The sequence below is a fragment of the Pinus tabuliformis genome, chromosome 6 (assembly GCF_031772625.1).
Source record: "Pinus tabuliformis cultivar Carrire ecotype Pingquan chromosome 6, CPIR1, whole genome shotgun sequence".
Lineage (NCBI taxonomy): Eukaryota > Viridiplantae > Streptophyta > Pinopsida > Pinales > Pinaceae > Pinus > Pinus tabuliformis.
The window spans coordinates 1,544,441,877-1,544,461,542 of NC_142292.1; the positions used below are offsets into that span (position 1 = coordinate 1,544,441,877).

The following is a 19,666-nucleotide window of genomic DNA, read 5'->3' on the forward strand; positions in this document are numbered from 1 at the left end:
GGGAAGCCTTTTCGACGGAGAGAACCGGTGACCAAACCTGTTAACCGGAAGATAAGATCGTAAATGTGCCTCGGTATTGGGACAGATATTTATCCGCGCCCAAGTGTGACCACGTGGGACTGAGGTGAGTCACGTGGCTGTGACCACATCACCAGGGCTGGGCCATCATAAGTGGTATCAGAGCTAGTTTCTTGAGTTAGAACCAATGGAACAGGGAGAAGGTGAAGGTGAAGGAAGAGGAAGAGGAAGAGGAAGAGGAAGAGGAAGGGGAAGAGTAGTCTGGAGGGTAGTAGATGATGGACTTTGAGAGGAGATTCGAGTTTTGCGTGAAAGATTGGCAGTGGTGGAAGCTGGGGGAAGAAGAAACCCAGCAGATGACAGTGATGAAGAAGAAGTTGAACCAGAGGAGGAATTAGAGGGGGTGACACCAGAATTTAGATTGTTGAAGTCGGTCTTGCTGTCAAGTCATAAGCCAAAACATGAGTTGTCGACTTATGACGGAAGTCTGTCCGCAGACGTGTTGTTGGATTGGTTAAGTGAAGTCAACAAGTATTTTGAATTTGAGGAAACCAGCGAAGATAAGCAGGTGAAGTTCGCCGCCACCAAGCTGAAAGGACATGCGTCCTTATGGTGGGACAGCATTCAGGCGGAACGGAGGAGGCTTAACAAACAGCCTATAAAGAAATGGTCTAGAATGGAGGCCAAACTGAAAGAGAAATTCTTACCACAGGATTATCAGATTATGCTGTACAGGCAGGTACAGAACTTGAAGCAGAGAGGAATGACTGTGAAAGAATTTACAGAAGAATTCTATAAGTTAAATTTGCGAGCAGGGTATGTGGAGGACACCCCGGAGAAAACAGCCAGATTTGTGAATGGCTTAAGGGGGGAAATCTTAGACGAGATTGGTATCCTTTCACCCCAGACAATGGAGGAAGCCTATCAGTTTGCACTGAAGGCGGAAGAAAAGATTAACCGGAAGCAGAATGCCAGGAGAGGAGGTGGAACTGGCAGGGGAAAGGGTAAAGTATTTGGAAGAGGCCGAGGTGCAGGCCCAAGTGAAGAAAGCAGCAGTTCTAAATCTGCTGGAGCAACAGAAAAAGACAATAGCACGAGAGGAGGATGACCACCCCAGCGAAGGCGAGGAAATGGTCGGGGCAGAGGAGCTGTCCAGTGCTATCGCTGCCACAAATGGGGGCACAAGTCTTATGAATGTCCTGAAGCTGAACTAGCAGGCGGAAGAGGGACTTATGTTGTTCAGACTGAGGATGCTGAGGCAACACCAAAGGAAGCAGAAAATGCACCAGAGACAGGTGAAGCTTTGGTGTTGAACAAAGTGCTGTTGAAACCAGCAAAGGAGGTTGCAGAACCGGATCAGCGTAAAGCTTTGTTCCGCACTGTCTGCAAGTCGCGGGGCAAGTGCTGCAAATTGATTATAGATAGTGGAAGTACGGACAATCTTGTGGCGGTGGAGATGGTAGAAAAGTTGGGACTGAAGAAATTAAAGCATCCTACACCCTACAAAGTGTCATGGCTGCAGAAAGGACATCAGCTGTTAGTTGACGAACAATGTGAAGTAGAATTTCAAATTGGCAAGTACAAGGATAAGATCCTTTGTGATGTCATGCCAATGGATGTCTGTCACCTACTGTTGGGACGACCTTGGCAGTTCGATAGAGGTGCAGTTCATGACGGGAAAAAGAATTGCTACAAGTTTGTTAAAGATGGGATCAAGCACACGCTTGTACCCCTCAAAGAGGAAAATACAGCAGAAACCAGTGGGGTGAAGGCACTGCTGTTGGGAGGAAAGGAGTTCGTGAAACAGATTGAGGACAACGAAATCAACTTTGCTGTCATAAGGAGACCAAAGGCAGTAGTGTTACACACACAGCTGTCAGATTTGCCAGAGGAAGTTCAGCAGTTACTGCAAGAATTTGGGGACATAGTGGTGGATGATCTTCCAAATGAATTACCACCAAGGAGGGGTATTAGTCATTGTATCGACTTTATACCAGGTGCAAGCTTACCAAATAAGGCTGCTTACCGTATGAGTCCCAAGGATCATGAGGAAATTAGGAAGCAAGTCCAGGAGTTACTTGATAAAGGGTTGATTCGAGAGAGTATGAGCCCTTGTGCAGTACCGACTGTTTTGGCTCCAAAGAAGGGAGGAGAATGGCGAATGTGCACAGACTCCAGAGCCATAAACAAAATTACTGTTAGGTACAGGTTCCCCTTACCGAGGATGGACGATATGATGGATTGTTTGAGTGGGGCAGCCTATTTCTCAAAAATTGATCTGAAGAGTGGGTATCATCAGATTCGAATACGAGAAGGCGGTGAGTGGAAGACAGCTTTCAAGACAAATGAAGGCTTATATGAGTGGCTGGTGATGCCATTCGGATTGAGTAACGCTCCCAGCACATTCATGCGTTTGATGAATGAGGTATTGAAAGAGTTTAATGGGAAATTCGTGATAGTTTACCTGGATGATATTTTGATTTTTAGTAGGACTAAAGAGGATCATTTCAGGCATTTACAGAGTGTGTTGAGGAAGCTGCAACAAAACAAGTTGCTGATTAATCTGAAAAAGTGTACTTTTTTTCAGCGAGAACTAGTGTATTTGGGGTTTGTTATTGCAGAGAATGAGCTAAAAATGGATCCGGAAAAGGTGGCAGCTATAGTTAGCTGGCCGTCACCAAGGAGTTTATTTGAAGTCCGGAGTTTCCATGGACTAGCCAGTTTTTATAGGAAATTTATCAGAAATTTCAGCGAGATTTGCGCACCTATGTTGGACACGATCAAGAAGGCAAATCAGCCTTTTCACTGGACTGAAGCGGCAGAAAGTAGTTTCCAAACTTTGAAGAAGAAGATTACTGAAAGACCAATATTGAGACTGCCAGATTTCAACAAACTTTTTCAAGTTCGTTGTGATGCCAGTGGGACAGCCATTGGAGCAGTCCTCAGTCAAGAGGACAGACCGGTCGCTTTCTTCAGTGAAAAGCTAAATGAGAGCAGGCAGAAGTACTCAACCTACGACAAAGAATTTTATGCAATCATACAAGCGTTGAAGCATTGGCGGCATTATCTACTGGGAGATGAGTTTGTTTTGTTTACAGATAATTCTGCCTTGCAGTATATTATGCAACAGCATAAATTGAACCACAAACATGCAGCTTGGGTGGAGTATCTGCAAAATTTTACATTCGTATTAAAGCACATTAGTGGCCAAGTGAATAAGGTGGCAGATGCACTGAGCAGAAGAACCTTGTTTCTGCAGGAAAGCACAATGCAAGTTCTGGGTTTTGAGCATTTGAAGGAGCTGTATCAAACTGATACCGAATTTGGGGAGGCATATGAAGCCTGTCAAAACCCTTTGTTAAGGAATGATAGCATGTGGCTAGATTATAATTTGCAGGAAGGACTGCTGTTTAAAGGAGGACAACTGTGCATACCCAACTGTTCCATGCGGGAAAATATAATACAGGAGAAGCACAGTGGAGGACTGGCTGGACACTTTGGTATCGACAAGACGGTTGCTCAAGTACAACACTTTTATTTTTGGCCGAAATTGCAGCGAGATGTGCAGAGGTACGTGAGCAGATGCAGAGTTTGTCAACTAGCAAAGGGTCATAGTCAAAACACTGGTCTTTACTCACCATTTCCGATTCCGAGTCGGCCATGGGATTCAGTGAGCATGGACTTTGTTTTGGGTCTACGAAAGACACAGCGGGGCTTCGATTCAGTCATGGTTGTAGTTGACCGATTCTCAAAAATGGCACATTTTGTACCTTGCAGGAAAACCAGCGACGCTACCTACATTGCACACCTATTCTTTACTGAAGTCGTTCGGTTACATGGACTCCCGAAATCCATCATCTCTGATCAGGATGTAAAGTTTACTGGTCACTTTTGGAGAACTCTATGGAAAAAGTTAAATACACAATTGCAGTTCAGCTCTGCTTATCATCCGCAGACTGATGGTCAGACGGAAGTCGTAAACAGAAGCCTAGGGAACTTACTTCGCAATTTGACAGGAGGAAATTCCCGGACGTGGGACCGTGTACTTGCTCAAGCCGAGTTCGCGTACAACGATTCACCTAACCGCAGCACCGGCTACAGTCCGTTCCAGATTTTGTACGGTATGCATCCGCGAGGAGTGCATGAGTTACGGGATTTGGGGAAACTTGAGAAGCGGAGTGCTGATGGGGAAGAGTTCGCTCAAGAAATGAGCAATTTACACGAACAGGTCAAGCTGAAATTACAGGACAGCAGTCTGAAATACAAGCAGCGAGCTGACACAAAGCGTCGGGAAGTTCAGTTTAACGTTGGGGATGAAGTCCTTGCGTATCTACGTAAGGAGAGGTTTCCGAAGCGGGAGTATAACAAGCTAAAATTTAAAAAGATCGGCCCTTGCAAAATCATCCGCAAATTTTCTGCGAACGCTTACGAAATACAGTTGCCGCCCGAAATTGGAATTTCTCCCATTTTTAACGTGGCAGATCTGTTTCCCTATGTAGCCAATTCAGAAGATGATACAGCAACTACAGCACCACAGAAAGACAGCTATGAGAAAGGTTCTTGGACAAGACAACTACCAAAGGTACCACCCCTTGAGATCGAAGGAATACTCGACACAAAGGTAGCTAGACGCACACGCAGGAAGGAGTATCTGCGATATTTGGTCAAGTGGCGGAACCGTCCAATAGAGGACAGTTCTTGGCTCGACGCAGCGCAGATAACTAAAGCAGGCTATTCTGTTGACGAGCTCATGGAACGGAGCCATGACTTTTTGCCACCCCGGGAGCCTGATGCAGGAGCATCCAGCTCCGAGGAGATAGAGAATCAATGACTGGTTCATGCAGAAACAGGACACGACTTCAAGGGTGATTGGACAGGTCACCAAAAGAAAAATTGGTTGTTGTTTTTAGTTAATCATTGTTCATTTCTTTTTCTTTTATTTAATTACAGAACAAGTTAAGTTACTGGTTGTTAGCTTAGGTAACCAACAACTGTTTTAGTTAATTTATTGTTTAAAGAAACAGGTAGCAGTTATAGAATTTAGTTTCTAAACAGTTATATTCAGGTAGCTAAAAATGAAACAAAACACGATGTAAGAAAACCTTTCTTTTGGTTCACCTCAGAAGAAGTAAGAAAAATATAGCAAGACAGTATTCAAGCAATATAGAAAGACACCCTCTATAACTGAAGCATTGTTTCCTTTTCTGAATATAAAACTACTGTTCATTACTTTTCTGTGTTATACGTCTGAGAATTACAAACATTTGTTATTTTGAAACGAATTAAGATAGAACGATATTCACATGCTGTAAATAGAAATATTGAAGCGTTACAGGCATCAAGCCAAAACCATAAGTTACATTGTCAGGACTATCACACAGCAAGAAGCGTAAGGCGGCCAAACAGCATATGCATGCAAACATTGCGAGGATAAAGTAAAGACACAGACTTCGTATCAAGTCAAGTTGCGGCCATAACCGAACAGAGCCCGCAAGCAAACGCAAAGAGTCACATGGTCATTTGCAAATCAACACAGCGAATATTAACAGAGGTAACAGTTCCAGACCCGCTGATTTCATTTATATAACATTTCATAAGTCTTCGTAAACCACAGTTCGATAAATAACAACAGAGTCACATAACAAAAGCGGCACCGCCGTAACAGCATAAGTCTAAGATATAGACGCATGGAGGTCATACAATGACACAGAGGAACGAAACCCTGAGGATGTGAATGCCAGCAAAGGGGCACGGCTATCCTACAAAACCTAACCAACAGAAACCTACAGCAATTCCATATTGCATAACCTAAAGAAACACTGGAATAAGGATAGACTCTACCCGGTCACGAGGGTACCAGAACTTGGAGGAAGTTGAAGACTGTACATTTGAAACCCTCGCAAGCAGAGCTCCCAACCGACCTGCACAAGAACCACTGTATGAGTTAAGGCAATTCCATAACCAGAATAAATGTCAGAAGGAGATAAGTAAATATAGTAAGATGCAAGAGTAAGAGAACAGTGGACTTACCCAAGGGTCGACGAAGGCTGCCGAGCCATAAACCGATACCATAAGCTGAAAGGCACAAAAACCCTGTAAGCGTCGACAACAGGTGACAGAGGATAATAAAACATAGAACGAGAGTTTACCTCGAAGCCTGGTTGCGTTCGGAGGAAAGATAGCCTTGTGGTTGTGAATACCTGCACAGGACCAGAGCTCAGAAATCGGAGACCAAAAGGACTACTTCGCCAAATTCATAAAAATACAAAACCCTACCACAAACTTCCGAACCAGGCCGTCGAAGATAGCAGCTACAGTGAAGGACTTGCATCTCGAACAGGGTCACAATCAGTAATAGAGTGAGGGTTATGGAGTGTTAGCGCACAGAGAGCAGTGCCATAGCAACGCGGAGCTGGTAACAGTTGAGAGATAGAGTGTAAATGAGCCGAGAGTAACCCTTAAGGGTTTAACAAAGGCGGGAAGCCTTTTCGACGGAGAGAACCGATGACCAAACCTGTTAACCGGAAGATAAGATCGTAAATGTGCCTCGGTATTGGGACAGATATTTATCCGCGCCCAAGTGTGACCACGTGGGACTGAGGTGAGTCACGTGGCTGTGACCACGTCACCAGGGCTGGGCCATCATTCTCTCTCTGCCTCCCTCCCTCTCTCTCTCCCTCTCGCTCTCTATCTATCTCTCCCACTATCTACCTATCTTCCCCCTCCATCTCTCTCTCTCTGCCCCTTCCCTCACCCCCGTTCTCTCTCTCAATTCACCTGTCACTGACCCTATCCTCTGCTCTCCCCCATCTCTCTCTCCTCCTCTCCCTCTCTCCCTACCTCCCTTCCCTACCACCCCTTCTCTCTCCTCCTCACTCACCATCTCTCTCTCCCTCTCTCTCCCCATCCCTCCTCCTTTGTCTCTTCCTCCCTCCTATCTCCATCTCCCCCTCCCCTCTCTGTTCCCCTCCCTATCTCCCCCCCACTTATCACTACCTCCCCCTCTCCCCCACCCTATCCTCCTTTGACCTCCATCACCCACTCCTCTCCCGATCCCATCACTCCCCCTACCAACCCTTCTCTCTCTACCTCCCTCCCTCTGCCTCTCCCTCTCTTTATCTCTCCCACTATCTCCCTATCTCTCCCTCTCTCTCTCCCTTTATCTCTCTCTCTATATACCTTCCCCTCTCCCTGACCCTATCCTCCTCTCTCCCCCATCTCTCTTCCCTCCTATCCCTCTCCTCCTATCTCCCCCATCTCTCTCTCCTCCTCTCTCTCTCTCCCTGCCTCTCTTCCCTCCCACCCCTTCTATCTCCCCATCCCTACACATCTCTCTATCACTCTTTCTCCCCATCCCTCCACCTTTGTCCCTCCCTCCTTTCCTCTCTCCCTCTCCCTATTTCCCCCTCTCCTTCTCCGTTGCCCCTCCCCCTCTCACTTTCTCCCTCTACTACCACACCACCTCTCCCTCTCTCTCTCTCTCTCTCTGTCCCCCTCGTACCACACCCCCACTCCCTCTCTTGCTCCCTCCCCCTCTCTCTCTCTCCCACTGATTTAACATATATAATCCACACCATGTAGCAAACAAAAAGATCTTATGAATTGGGAATGAATAATCATCATATTATTTAAGAAACACAATCATTATATCATCTAAGAAATAATAAAACAAATACATACATAATTTTATACAAATTAAGCTTGCAAAAAATATCTACACATATTATCTAATTAACAAAAACACAACCATCATATATAATAAGCAACAAAAAAGTTTTTTAAGCCTCTTTTCACATTTAAATAAACAAAGACATACATTTAGCATGTCTTATAAAAATAAAACAATTCTACTCATAAATAAATTATTTTATATCATCCAATTTGCAGAAAATAAATAATTTAATATTGAATAAGTTAAATATTCACTTTACCCTAATGGAAATCTTCCCTAAAAATATAAGTGAAGTAAAACCTAGGCTATTGAAAATCTTATGGAACAAGAGGCATTGGATCTTTTTAAGAAAGCAGTGGATGATGATAGTGAGAAGCAAATATTTCGTAACGACTTGAAGAAGATAGTCAAGATATGTGGAGGAGTCCAGGAAATTCATTTCAACTTCTATTTTTCCAAACATCTAAATTGATCAAATTTTTAAAAATACAAATATTTCATTAATTGTAAAATTTAAGAAAATATTTTTAATAAACAGAAAATTAAAATTACATGAATGTTAATATTTAATAAATCTAAAATCACAACTTACTTTAAATAACAAATTTCATTCTTCTATATATATATATATAGATATAGATATTTCAATAATAAATTTTAAAATTTAAAATAATAAACTTTCACTATCTATCTATCTATCTATCTATCTATCTATCTATCTATCTATATAAAACACACTTTATTAATAATTTCACTAAACAAAACTAAACTTTTTATGCATACAAAAATTTAATGCACCTTCCAGTCTATGATATGGATATAATAAACATATTTTAAAAATATATATATATTTTAAATCAATCATTAAAATAGAATAATGATCCTGATAGATTGCTACCAAATAAAATAAAAGAGAGCAATCATTATCTAATAAATTCATAAATTGAAATGGGTTAATCATCACTTGCATTAGTTCTATATCCATGCAACTTAACTTACATGTGCGAGGCAATACATAGATATAGTTTTAAAATCCTATTTATATTCCGTTGCATCTTCAACGTTTTATGTTGCAGTTAAGAAAGACTTTGATCCCCGCCATCTGTTTCCCGAGGATTGGACTGGAAATATGCCAAAATGCTCACGATTGCAGAAAGAAGGATTTAACGATTGCAGACAGAAGGATTTTTTAAATTTCCCACTACAAAATATTCACGAAGAAAACTCGAACACTAGATTTGACAAAAAAAAAGACTCAAATATTGTGGGAGAAGGAGCGATCTAGGCTTTATGTCAAACAACATTGCAATAAGATTAATGGAATTACTTGCAATAAGATTAATGGAATTACTTATCAAGACCAAGGAAAAAAATCCATAATAACATTAGATTATTAATAAGCAATTAATGCTATTAGGGACCAAGAACAAATCTAGAAGATGGAAAGAAAACCAAAAAAATTAAGAGGGATTAATGGGATTGCTGAATAACAATTAAGATTAAAGTACAAGTACATAGAAAATTAATGTAGAAAATTAATGAGATAGGGAGCAATAACAAAACAGCATAAATATTTGAAAACATTGGGCCACGCAGGTAGTGAAGGAGGAATTAAAAACATTGGGCCACGCACTTAGTGAAAGAAGAATGGTCATAAGAACAAAGACATGAAAATTGGAAATTCTGCTTTAATCTATGCAACCAAAACGGGAGAATAAGTCATGAATATAATTATGAATATAAAATAAATAGAAGAAACATACCTTTCAATCGTGGTTGTAACCAATATGTCCAGGGTCGACTTTCATTCATGCGTTCGCTGATCTTCTTAGCTGATCTTCTTAGTCGACTTAGCTGATCTTCTGTATATCTCCAGGGATGTCCATCCGTGGGTCGACTTTCATTCATGCGTTCGCTGATCTTCTTAGTCGACTTGAGATTTAAATAACATCCGTTCTGACAAAAGAGAAGGACAGAAAGAAAGAAGCAATCAATGCAAAAGACAATGTTGAAGGAGCGCATCCCAGGCCATCGCTCCTGTATTTCAAAAAAAAGCTGTGATCCGTTAAAGCAGCGGCCCAGGCCATCCCTCCTGTATTTCAAAAAAGACGTGATCGGTTGAAGGAGCAGATCAACGTCTAAGTTGAAAACCCTGAATGCGTTTCTTGAAATTCTATTGACATTCTTTTCAAGAAGTCATTTATCCACGTCGGCGCAAAAATGGAATGTTCATTCTTCAAATTGAATTTGAATTTAAGACAGAATCTTTGATAGTCGGTAACGTAATCCTTGGCACAGGCCCTTTGTGGTCTTCTGCTTTTGTTGTTCACGCATTCAATATAATTGACGGTCTCTATTTCTTTACCTTCAATAACAACTTCATCTATTTCTAGGCCATCCCTCGTGTATTTCAAAAAAGATGTGATCCTTAAAGGGGCGGATGAACGTATATAACGAAAAATCCTGAGAAATTCTCGTGCAAAGCAGTTGGGTAAAACATCGAGATTCTTTTCAAGAGAGCGGATCAACGTATATAACGAAAATTCCTGAGATGCCTTTCTTGAAATTCTCGTGCAAAGCAGTTGGGTAAAACATTGAGATTCTTTTCAAGAAATTCTCTTCACATTCAGTGCAAATTTCGAATGTTCACTCAAATTTGGAATGTGTTTGAATTTCTTTCATGTTCGGTAAATGGTAAAATAGTACTTATTTTATGAAATAATCTTGGCACACGCCTTTTCTGGTCCTATGTTTTGGAATGTGGTTCAATTTCAATTTGAATTTAAGGTGGAATTTTTTATAATTAGTAAATACAATATTTTATTTAAAACTTTTGACTGGAGCGAACTTGGAATGCTTGAGGTCTAAGCGGAGATCTTTCATCTCCATGGATGCACAACTACTATCAGTTTACTAATGAGAAACCTCATAGACCTTATCTTTCATCTCCATGGATGCACAACTACTATCAGTTCACTAATGAGGGACCTCACGGACTTAGCTTACATCATGATAGGCTACACGTGTGATTCATTAGTGTAAGAAAAAAAATCACACTGTATTCATATTCTAGGAGTCCCGCATAGAATTTCAGTAAACCTATTCACGAGTATAATATTAACTGGGATTCACAAGAAGCAAAACTTAGTAAGCCTGCGAAGTTGTGCATAAATTGAGTGGAAAATAGTTATTTCAATTTAATATTGAGAAATATTCAGAAGACATAGGAACAAGTAATTTGTATTCATATTCTCTATGCAACTCTATAGGGCCAAGAACTATATTAATTTGTTTTTCTCACTTATAATGTGTGCGATTCAATTCGATCTAAATTGAAACAACTAGAAGTTATGCGATCCAAAGTATAACATAGATTAGTTAAATTGTAACATGTGAAAGCTTGTAGAAACATTTAAAATTAAATTTCTCTTTCAAATTTGATGAGATATCCAATATAGTTAATTAAGAGAAAATGAGAGGTATGTTGTTGGACAACAGACAAGCATATTGACTAGATCATGAACTAAATCATGTAAGACATTTTATGACTAATGTAAGAATGTTTAGTTTTTTTTCAAGGAAAAAAATAAAAAATAAAATGTTTCATATAGTTCCAAGAATTAGGTTTGCATTTTTTTAGTACTAGAGAATTTAAAATGTTGTTTATTGATTAGGTGAATGAAGTATTACTATAATATCACCTCTAATAATTATAATATGTGTCATGATACATTCAAATAAGTCAACATTATATGAAACACATTTATTAATGTAGTTATGTTAGTTAACTAACTCAAGTTAAAATTTGTAAGTATTATAAGTGTAAACCATTAATATTATTACTTATAGTAAGAATTAATGGTAATTATCATCATGATAAAATTGAGATAGCAAAAAAAAATTATAGTGTAAAAAAATTATGTTAGGAAAATAATTTTAAATTTAAATTATTAGAATATATTAAAAAATATTTCTTTCTAATAAATTAAATTTCTAATATAGTATTACAATATGTTAAAATGAAATAAATATGTATTACAACAAATTACAATGTAGTTGAAGAAACTGAAGGTAGATGTTAAATCATATTAAATAATTTCTTAAATTAAAAAATTTTAATGTAGCCATAATTTTAATATGGTCAATAATAGAAATAATAAATTATAGATTATTGTAAAAATAATAGAATCATTTCCATGTATTGATCCACGCTTTATTGTACAATTATAAATGAGTAGTTGTTAGTGTTGACAACTAGAAAAACCACATTATTAAATGTAGTTGATATACACAATAAGCTACAACTTAATATATAATATATTATAAACTTATAATAATATTATAAGCTCACAAAACATTAGAAAATGCAACATATTATTCATATTATAAAACCAAGGGGTTATAAAGCACAACCAAATTAATAAATGTGGTTAGCACACACTAGTAAGCTATACCAATCACATACAAAAACATATTAGTAAATGAAGTTGAAATAACCAAATAGGCATTAACTGTCTAGATTTAACATCCATATTAATATTGATAATGATAAATAGATATAAATAAAAGTAATATTATAAAAATAATAATTATATTTTATTATATCATTAAAAATAATTGCTATTATTATTATTTATTTTTAAAAATAATTGTTATTATTATTATTATTATTTTTTAAACCCTATCATTATTATAAATCCAAAGTATTAATATTATTAACTCTTTGGATTATGAATCATAATGACTAATATTATAAGTCCTATGGATTTTTAAAACCAAACGATTATAAACGATTATATTGCTAATAAAGAGATCAATAAAATAAAACAAATGGATCGATACTATAAACCCAATGGATCAATAAACCCAAAAAATGAACAATATATACCCAAGGGATCATTTATAATAATTTATTTATATATTATAAATAAATTTAATATATAAATATTATATATATAAATAAATATATTTAATGACTACAATAATAAAATGTAAAACTAAACATAATAAACACTTACACATATATATACTTGAAAAGAATAAAACATCATAGGTTAATAATTTTGCGATCATATGCTTCTAGACCGTGTTATTTATAACAAATATAACAAAGAATTTATTGGATAATTATTATTATTATTTACTTTACTCGATAGTTGTCTATACCAACATCAATATTTGGTTTTAAAAGCAATAAATATTATTTCCAATAAATCATTAAAACCAAATATTGATGTTGGTATAGACAACTATCGAGTTAAATAAAAATAATAATTATCCAATAAATTCTTTGTTATACTTATATGCTACTATTAATGTGCATCAATTTTTTTTATTATAAATAACACAGTCTAGAAGTATATGATAGCAAAATTATTAATGTATGATGTTTATTATGTTTAGTTTTACTTGTAGCAATTAAATATATTTATTTATATATTAAATTTATATATAATATATAAATAAATTATTCTGAATAATCCCTTGGGTATATATTGTTCATCTTTTGGCTTTATTGATCCATTGGGTTTATAGTATCGATGGATTTGTTTTATACTATTGATCCTTCCATTAACAATATAATCATTAGTGTTTATAATTGTTTTGTCTTAGAAACCCCTAGGATATATAATATTAGTCATTAGCATTCATAATCCAAAGAATTAATAATATTAATACCTTAGATTTATAATAATGATAGGGTTTAAAAAATAAATAATAATAATAACAATTATTTTTAATAATATAATATAATATAATATAATTATTATTTTTATAAAATTAGTTTCATTTATATGTATCTATCATTATCAATATTAATATGGTTGTTAAATCTATACAGTTAATTCCTATTGGGTTATTTCAACTACATTTACTAATATGTTTATGTATGTGATTGGTATAGCTTACCAGTGTGTATTAACCACATTTTTTAATTTGGTTGTGCTTTACAACCCCTTGGGTTTATAATATGAATAATAGGTTGCATTTTCTAATCTTTGGTGAGTATAATATTATTATAAGTCTATAATATAGTATATATTAAGTTGTAGCTTACATTTAATAATGTGGTTTTGCTAGTTGTTAACACTAACAACTACTCATTTATACTTGTACAATAAAGGGTGGATCAATACATGGAACTGATTCTATTATTTTTACAATAATCTATAATTTGTTATTTCTATTATTGACCATATTAAAATTATCGCTACATTAAAATTTTTGAATTTAAGAAATTATTCAATGTGATTCAACATCTACCTTCAATTTCTAGAAACTGCATTGTAATTTGTTGTAATACATATTTATTTCCTTTTAATATATTCCAATAATTTAAATTTTGAATAATTTTCCTAACATAATTTAATTACACTATAATTTCTTTTGGCTATCTCAATTTTATCATGATGATAACTACCATTAATTTTTACTATGAGTAATAATATTAATGGTTTACTCTTACCAATACTTACAAATTTTAACTTATATTAGTTAACTAACATAACTACATTAATAAATGTGTTTCATATAATGATAGCTTATTTGAATATATCATGACAGATATTATAATTATTAGAGGTGATATTATAGTAATACTTTGTTCACCTAATTAATAAACAACGTCATTTTAAATTCTCTAGTACTAAAAAAATGCAACCATAATTCTTGAAACTATGTGAAACTTTTTATTTTTTATTTTTTTCCACGAGAAAAAACTAAACATTCTTACATTAATCATAAAATGTCTTACATGATCCTAGTTCATGATCTAGTCAATATGCTTGTTTGTTTTCCAACAACATACCTCTCATTTTCTCTTAATTTACTACATTGGATATCTCATCAAATTTGAAAGAGAAAAATTTAATTTTAAATGTTTCCACAAGCTTTCACGTGTTACAATTTAACTAATCTGTGTTATACTTTGGATCTATAACTTATAGTTGTTTCAATTTCTGATTGAATTGAATCATAGACATTATAAGTGAGAAAAGCAAATTAATATAGTTCTTGGCACTATACAGTTGTAGCTAGAAAATATGAATATAAATTACTTGTTCCTATGTCTTGTGAATGCTACTCAATATTATATAGAAATAACTATTTTCCACTCAATTTATGCACAACTTCGCAGACTTACTAGTTTTTTGTTTCTTGTGAATCCAACTTAATATTATACTTGTTAAGGGTTTCTATTGAAATTATTTGCAATTTTGCGGACTTCGTATTATATTGAAGTTATATTGAAGCAATAGGTTTACTCAAATTCTATGCAATTGTATGGGCTTCCTAGAATATAAATACACTATGATTTCTCACTCTAATGAACCACACGTGTAGCCTATCATGATGTAAGCTAGGTCAGTAAGGTCCCCCATTAGTGAACTGATAGTAGTTGTGCATCCGTGGAGATGAAAGATATCCTCTCATGATGTAAGCTAGGTCCCCGAGGTTCCTCATTAGTGAACTAATAGTAGTTGTGCATCCGTGAAGATGAAAGATCTCTGCTTATACCTCACACATTCCACCCCTTTTTCCTCTCTCTTTCTCTCTCTAACTTCTTATAACTCCTGCTATCTTTCTCTCACCCTGTTTCTCAGTCATTCTCTTCGACTCTTACTATGTCTCTTCGGCCACTCTCTCTGACACTGTATCCTTCTGTATCTCTCTCTCTATCAATATATCACCCTCTCATTCTCCCCTACTCTCTCTTTCCCCCTCTCTATCTTTCTCTATCTCTTGCTCACTTCCTTTCTACTTCCTCCTGCCTTCCCCGGTGTCTCCTCTCTATTTCCATCCCCCCTCTCTCTTTCTCTCCCTCGCTTTTGCTATCTTCCTCTCTCATTTTCTCCCAATCTTTATCTTTCTCACTCTCAGAAGGTCTCTTTCACATAATCTCTCTGAAATTATATCCTCCTCACTATCCCTTTGCAAATCTCTTCCCCTCTCTCCCCATCTCTCATTTTCCCATTATCTCTTGCTCACTCCCTATCTCATTCCCTCTCCTCCTCCTCTCTAATTCACTCTCTTTCCCTCCCTCTCTCCCTCTATCTCTCTACCTCCCTCTCTCCCTTTCTCTCTCTCTCTCTCACTACCCCTCTTTCCCCCATATCCCACTTTCACTATTTATTTCCCTCTCTCTCTTCTCCCTCTCTTTCCCCCTCCTCCTCACTCACTCTCCATCTCTCTCCTTATCTCTCTCCCCTTTTACCTCTGCATACTCCTTCCCTCTTTCCCTTTATTCCTCTCTCTCCCTACTCCTTCCCTATTTCCCTTTATTCCTCTCTCTCTCTCTCCCCTCCTTGCCTCTCTTGTCATTTCTCATCCTCTTTCTCATTCTCTCTCCCCCTTAACTCCCCCTCCACACCCCCCACACACCCCCCCCCACCACTTAATATATGTTTAAGTCTCCCAAAATCTCTGTCTATGTCACCATCACTACCTCCCTCCTTTCCTCCATCCCTCGCATAATCCTAAGCCTAAAAATTAAATCTTAAATATTATTTATAAACTTGACTTCACTTAACATTACTTAGCGTTAAGTGAAACTAGTTCTTTTAACAAACATATATGGTCATATTATACAATTTTATAGATGTTATAAACTTGAAATCCATTTTGCAATATTAATAAAATAATTACACCCCATTATGCTATTTAAAGTGAAATGTAAAAAAATAAAACTAAAGATATACATTTTAACAATTTTTATAAATAATATATTGTAATATGAGTATTTTTGATAAAGTAATAAGTGTGCAATATTTAAATCAATGTAGGTGAAGTAAATATACATTTCCATACTTAAAAGCAAAGTGATTCACAAAAAAAATAACCAACATAAATACAATAATAAATTAATATTACCTTACACCCAAAATATATATTTGATCATAACAAAATTGAATATGGTTGAGTGGAGTTTTATAATGAAGAAAATATAGAGAGAGATATGATTATAAAAACTAAAAATTTAATCTTAGATTTTTCCATACAACATTTGGTATTCAAATAATAATAATAATAATAGTTGATTGGAAAAACCAAAACAAATGGAAAATAGTGGTGGTTAAATAAAACCAAACTCATTAAAAATAATAATAATTTAATGGAAAAAAACAAAATGACTCGAGAATTAGGGTTTAGTGTTTAGGGTTTAGGGTTTAGGGTTTAAAGTTTAGGGTTTAGGTTTTAGGATTTGTGGTTTACAGTTCAGGGTTGAGGGTTTATAACACTTTACTAAAATATTTTAATAAACACTTAAATAAAAATTACAAAATGCTTTTTAAACTGTTATAAAATGTTTAGGGTTTAGGGTTTAATGTTCACAGTTTGGGGTTTATGGTTTAAGGTTTAGGGTTTAGGGTTTATGAATTAAGTTTTATGGTTTGGTGTTTATAGGTTAGGGTTTGGGGTTTATAAGACTTTAGTAAATTCTTTTAATAAACACTTAAATAAAAGTTTCAAAATACATTTTAAAATGTTATAAAATGATTAGGGTTTAGGGTTTGGGATTTAGGGTTTAGGGTTTAAGGTTTTGGGTTTTGGGTTTAGGTTTAGGGTTTACTGTTTAGGGTCTACAGCATTTTGTTAAATTCTTTTAATAAACACTTAAATAAAAGTTACAATTTTTTTTAAATGTTATAAAATAGTTAGGGTTTACGATTTATGATTTAGGGTTTAGGGTTTAGGGTTTGGGGTTTGGGGTTTAGGGTTTAGGGTTTAGGTTTTGGGTTTTAGGGTTTATGTTTTTTTGTTTATTGTTTAGGGTTTTTCTTCATGATTTAGGTTTTGTAACACTTTGGTAAATTCTTTTAACGAACACTTAAATAAAATTTACAAAATTCTTCTTTAACTATTATAAAATTCTTGGGGTTTAGGGCTTGGGGTTTAGGGTTTAGGGATTAGGTTTTGTGGTTTAGGTTTTAGGGTGTACGGTTTAAGGTTTATAACAATTTAGTAAATTCTTTTAATAAAAACTTAAATAAAAGTTACAAAATGCTTTTTAAAATATTATAAAATGCCTACAATTTAGGGTTTAGTTGATAGGGTTTAGGGTTTAGGGTTTACGGCAGGTTTATGGTTTAGGGTTTATTAAAATTTATTAAGAGATTTTTATAAACACTTAAAAAGGTTACAAAACACCTTTTAAAATGTTATTAAATGATTAGGTTTTATGGTTTAGGGTTTAGCATTAATGGTTTAGGGTTTAGGTTTTATAACACCTTAGTAAATTATTTTAATAAAGACTTAAATAAAAGTTAAAAAATGATTTTTAATAGATCATAAAATTCTTAGGTTTTAGGGTTTAGGGTTTGGGGTTTAGGCTTTAGGCTTTAGGGTTTGGGGTTTAGGGTTTAGGGTTTATAACACTTTAGTAAATTTTTTTAATAAACACTTAAAGAAGAGTAAGAAAACACTTGTTAAAATGTTATAAAATACTTAGGGCTTAGAGTTTAGGCTTTAGGGTTTTGGGTTTTGGGTTTAAAATGTTATAAAATGCTCACGGTTTAAGATTTAGGGTTTATAACATTTTAGTAAATGATTTAATAAACACTTCAAAAAGAGTTAGAAAAATCTTGTTAAAATGTCACTGAATGCTTAGGGTTTAGGTTTAGGGTCTAAAATGTTATAAAATGCCTAGTGTTTAGGGTTTAGGGTTTAGATCTTATAACACTTCAATAAATTATTTTAATAGAAACTTTAAAAAGGTTACAAAACACTTTTTAAAATGTTATAAAATGCTCAGGGTTTAGGGTTTAAAATGTTATAAAATGCCTAGGGTATAGTGTTTAGGGCTTAGGGTTTATAAAGCTTTAGTAAATCCTTTTAATAAACACTTAGAAAAAGTTAGAAAACACTTGCTAAAAAGCTATAAAATGCTTAGGGTTTAGGTTTGAGGGACACTTCAGTAAATTCTTTTAATAAACACTTTAAAAAAGGTTACAAAACTCTTGTTAAAATTTTATAAAATTATTAGGGTGTAGTTTTTAGGGTTTACTGTTTATAATACTTTAGTATATGATTTTAATAAACACTTAAAAAAAAGTTACAAAACGCTTATTAAAATGTTATAAAATGTTTAGGGTTTAGGGTTTTAAAATGTTACAAAACTCTTGCTAAATTGAAATAAAACACTTAGGGTTTAGGGTTTATAACAATTTAGTAAATTCTTTAAATAAAAACTTAAAAAAATAGTTACAAAAGCTTGTTAAAATGTTATAAAATACTTAGGTTTTAGGGTGTAAAATGTTATAAAGTGTTTATGGTTTAGGGTTTAGGTTGGGGGTGTGGGTATTAGGGCTTAGGGTTTATGGTTTATAATTCTTTAATAAATTCTTTTAATAAACACTTATTAAAAAGTTAAAAAATGGTTTTTAGGGTTTAGTTTTTTTTGGAGTTTTGGGGTTTTAGGGTTTTTTAGGGTTTAGGGGTTTTTAGGGTTTATTAGGGTTTATGGTTTAGGATTTATAAGACTAAAAATTATTTTTAAAATATTACACAAATAGCCTTTAGGGTTTAGGATTTATAACACTTTAGTAACTTCTTTTAATATACACTTAAATAAATGTTTAAAATTCTTTTTAAATGTTATAAAATGATTAGGGTTTAGGTTTAGGGTTTGGGGGTTTAGGTTTTATGGTTTAAGGCTTATAACACTTTAGTAAATTCTTTTAATAAAAACTTAAATAAAAGTTACAAAACACTTTTTAAAATGTTGTAAAATACATAGGGTTTAGGTTTTAGGGTTTCAGGTGTAGTGTTGGTGGCTTAGGGCTTAGGTTTTATAACACTTTAGTAAATTATTCTAATAAAAACTTAAATAAAAGCTACAAAACAATTTTTAAAATGTTATAAAATGATTAAGGTTTAGGGCATAGGGTTTAGGGTTTGGGGTTTATGGTGGCTTATGTTTTAGGAATTATAACAATTTAGTAAGTTATTTTAATAAAAAGTTAAATAAAATTTACA

At 34.7% G+C, this 19,666-nt stretch overlaps 1 protein-coding gene across 1 annotated transcript; it reads left to right on the forward strand.

Annotated features, from left to right (window-relative positions):
- Positions 1–205: 205 nt before the first annotated feature.
- Positions 206–4,849, forward strand: LOC149264615 (uncharacterized). Its single transcript, XM_089399916.1, has 5 exons — positions 206–227; positions 342–1,046; positions 1,236–2,120; positions 3,117–4,574; positions 4,815–4,849. The coding sequence occupies exons 1-5, from the start codon at positions 206–208 to the stop codon at positions 4,847–4,849; spliced, it is 3,105 nt and encodes a 1,034-aa protein (XP_089256042.1).
- Positions 4,850–19,666: the final 14,817 nt, after the last annotated feature.

Bases quoted from the DNA above. Each gene is read 5' to 3' on its own strand.
- LOC149264615 (XM_089399916.1), top strand. From the start codon at position 206: ATGGAACAGGGAGAAGGTGAAG. The intron at 2,121-3,116 runs GTATGAGCCCTT...TTTTGTTTACAG, and splicing joins TAAAGGGTTGATTCGAGAGA to ATAATTCTGCCTTGCAGTAT. The intron at 4,575-4,814 runs GTTCTTGGACAA...AGCCTGATGCAG, and splicing joins GAAAGACAGCTATGAGAAAG to GAGCATCCAGCTCCGAGGAG.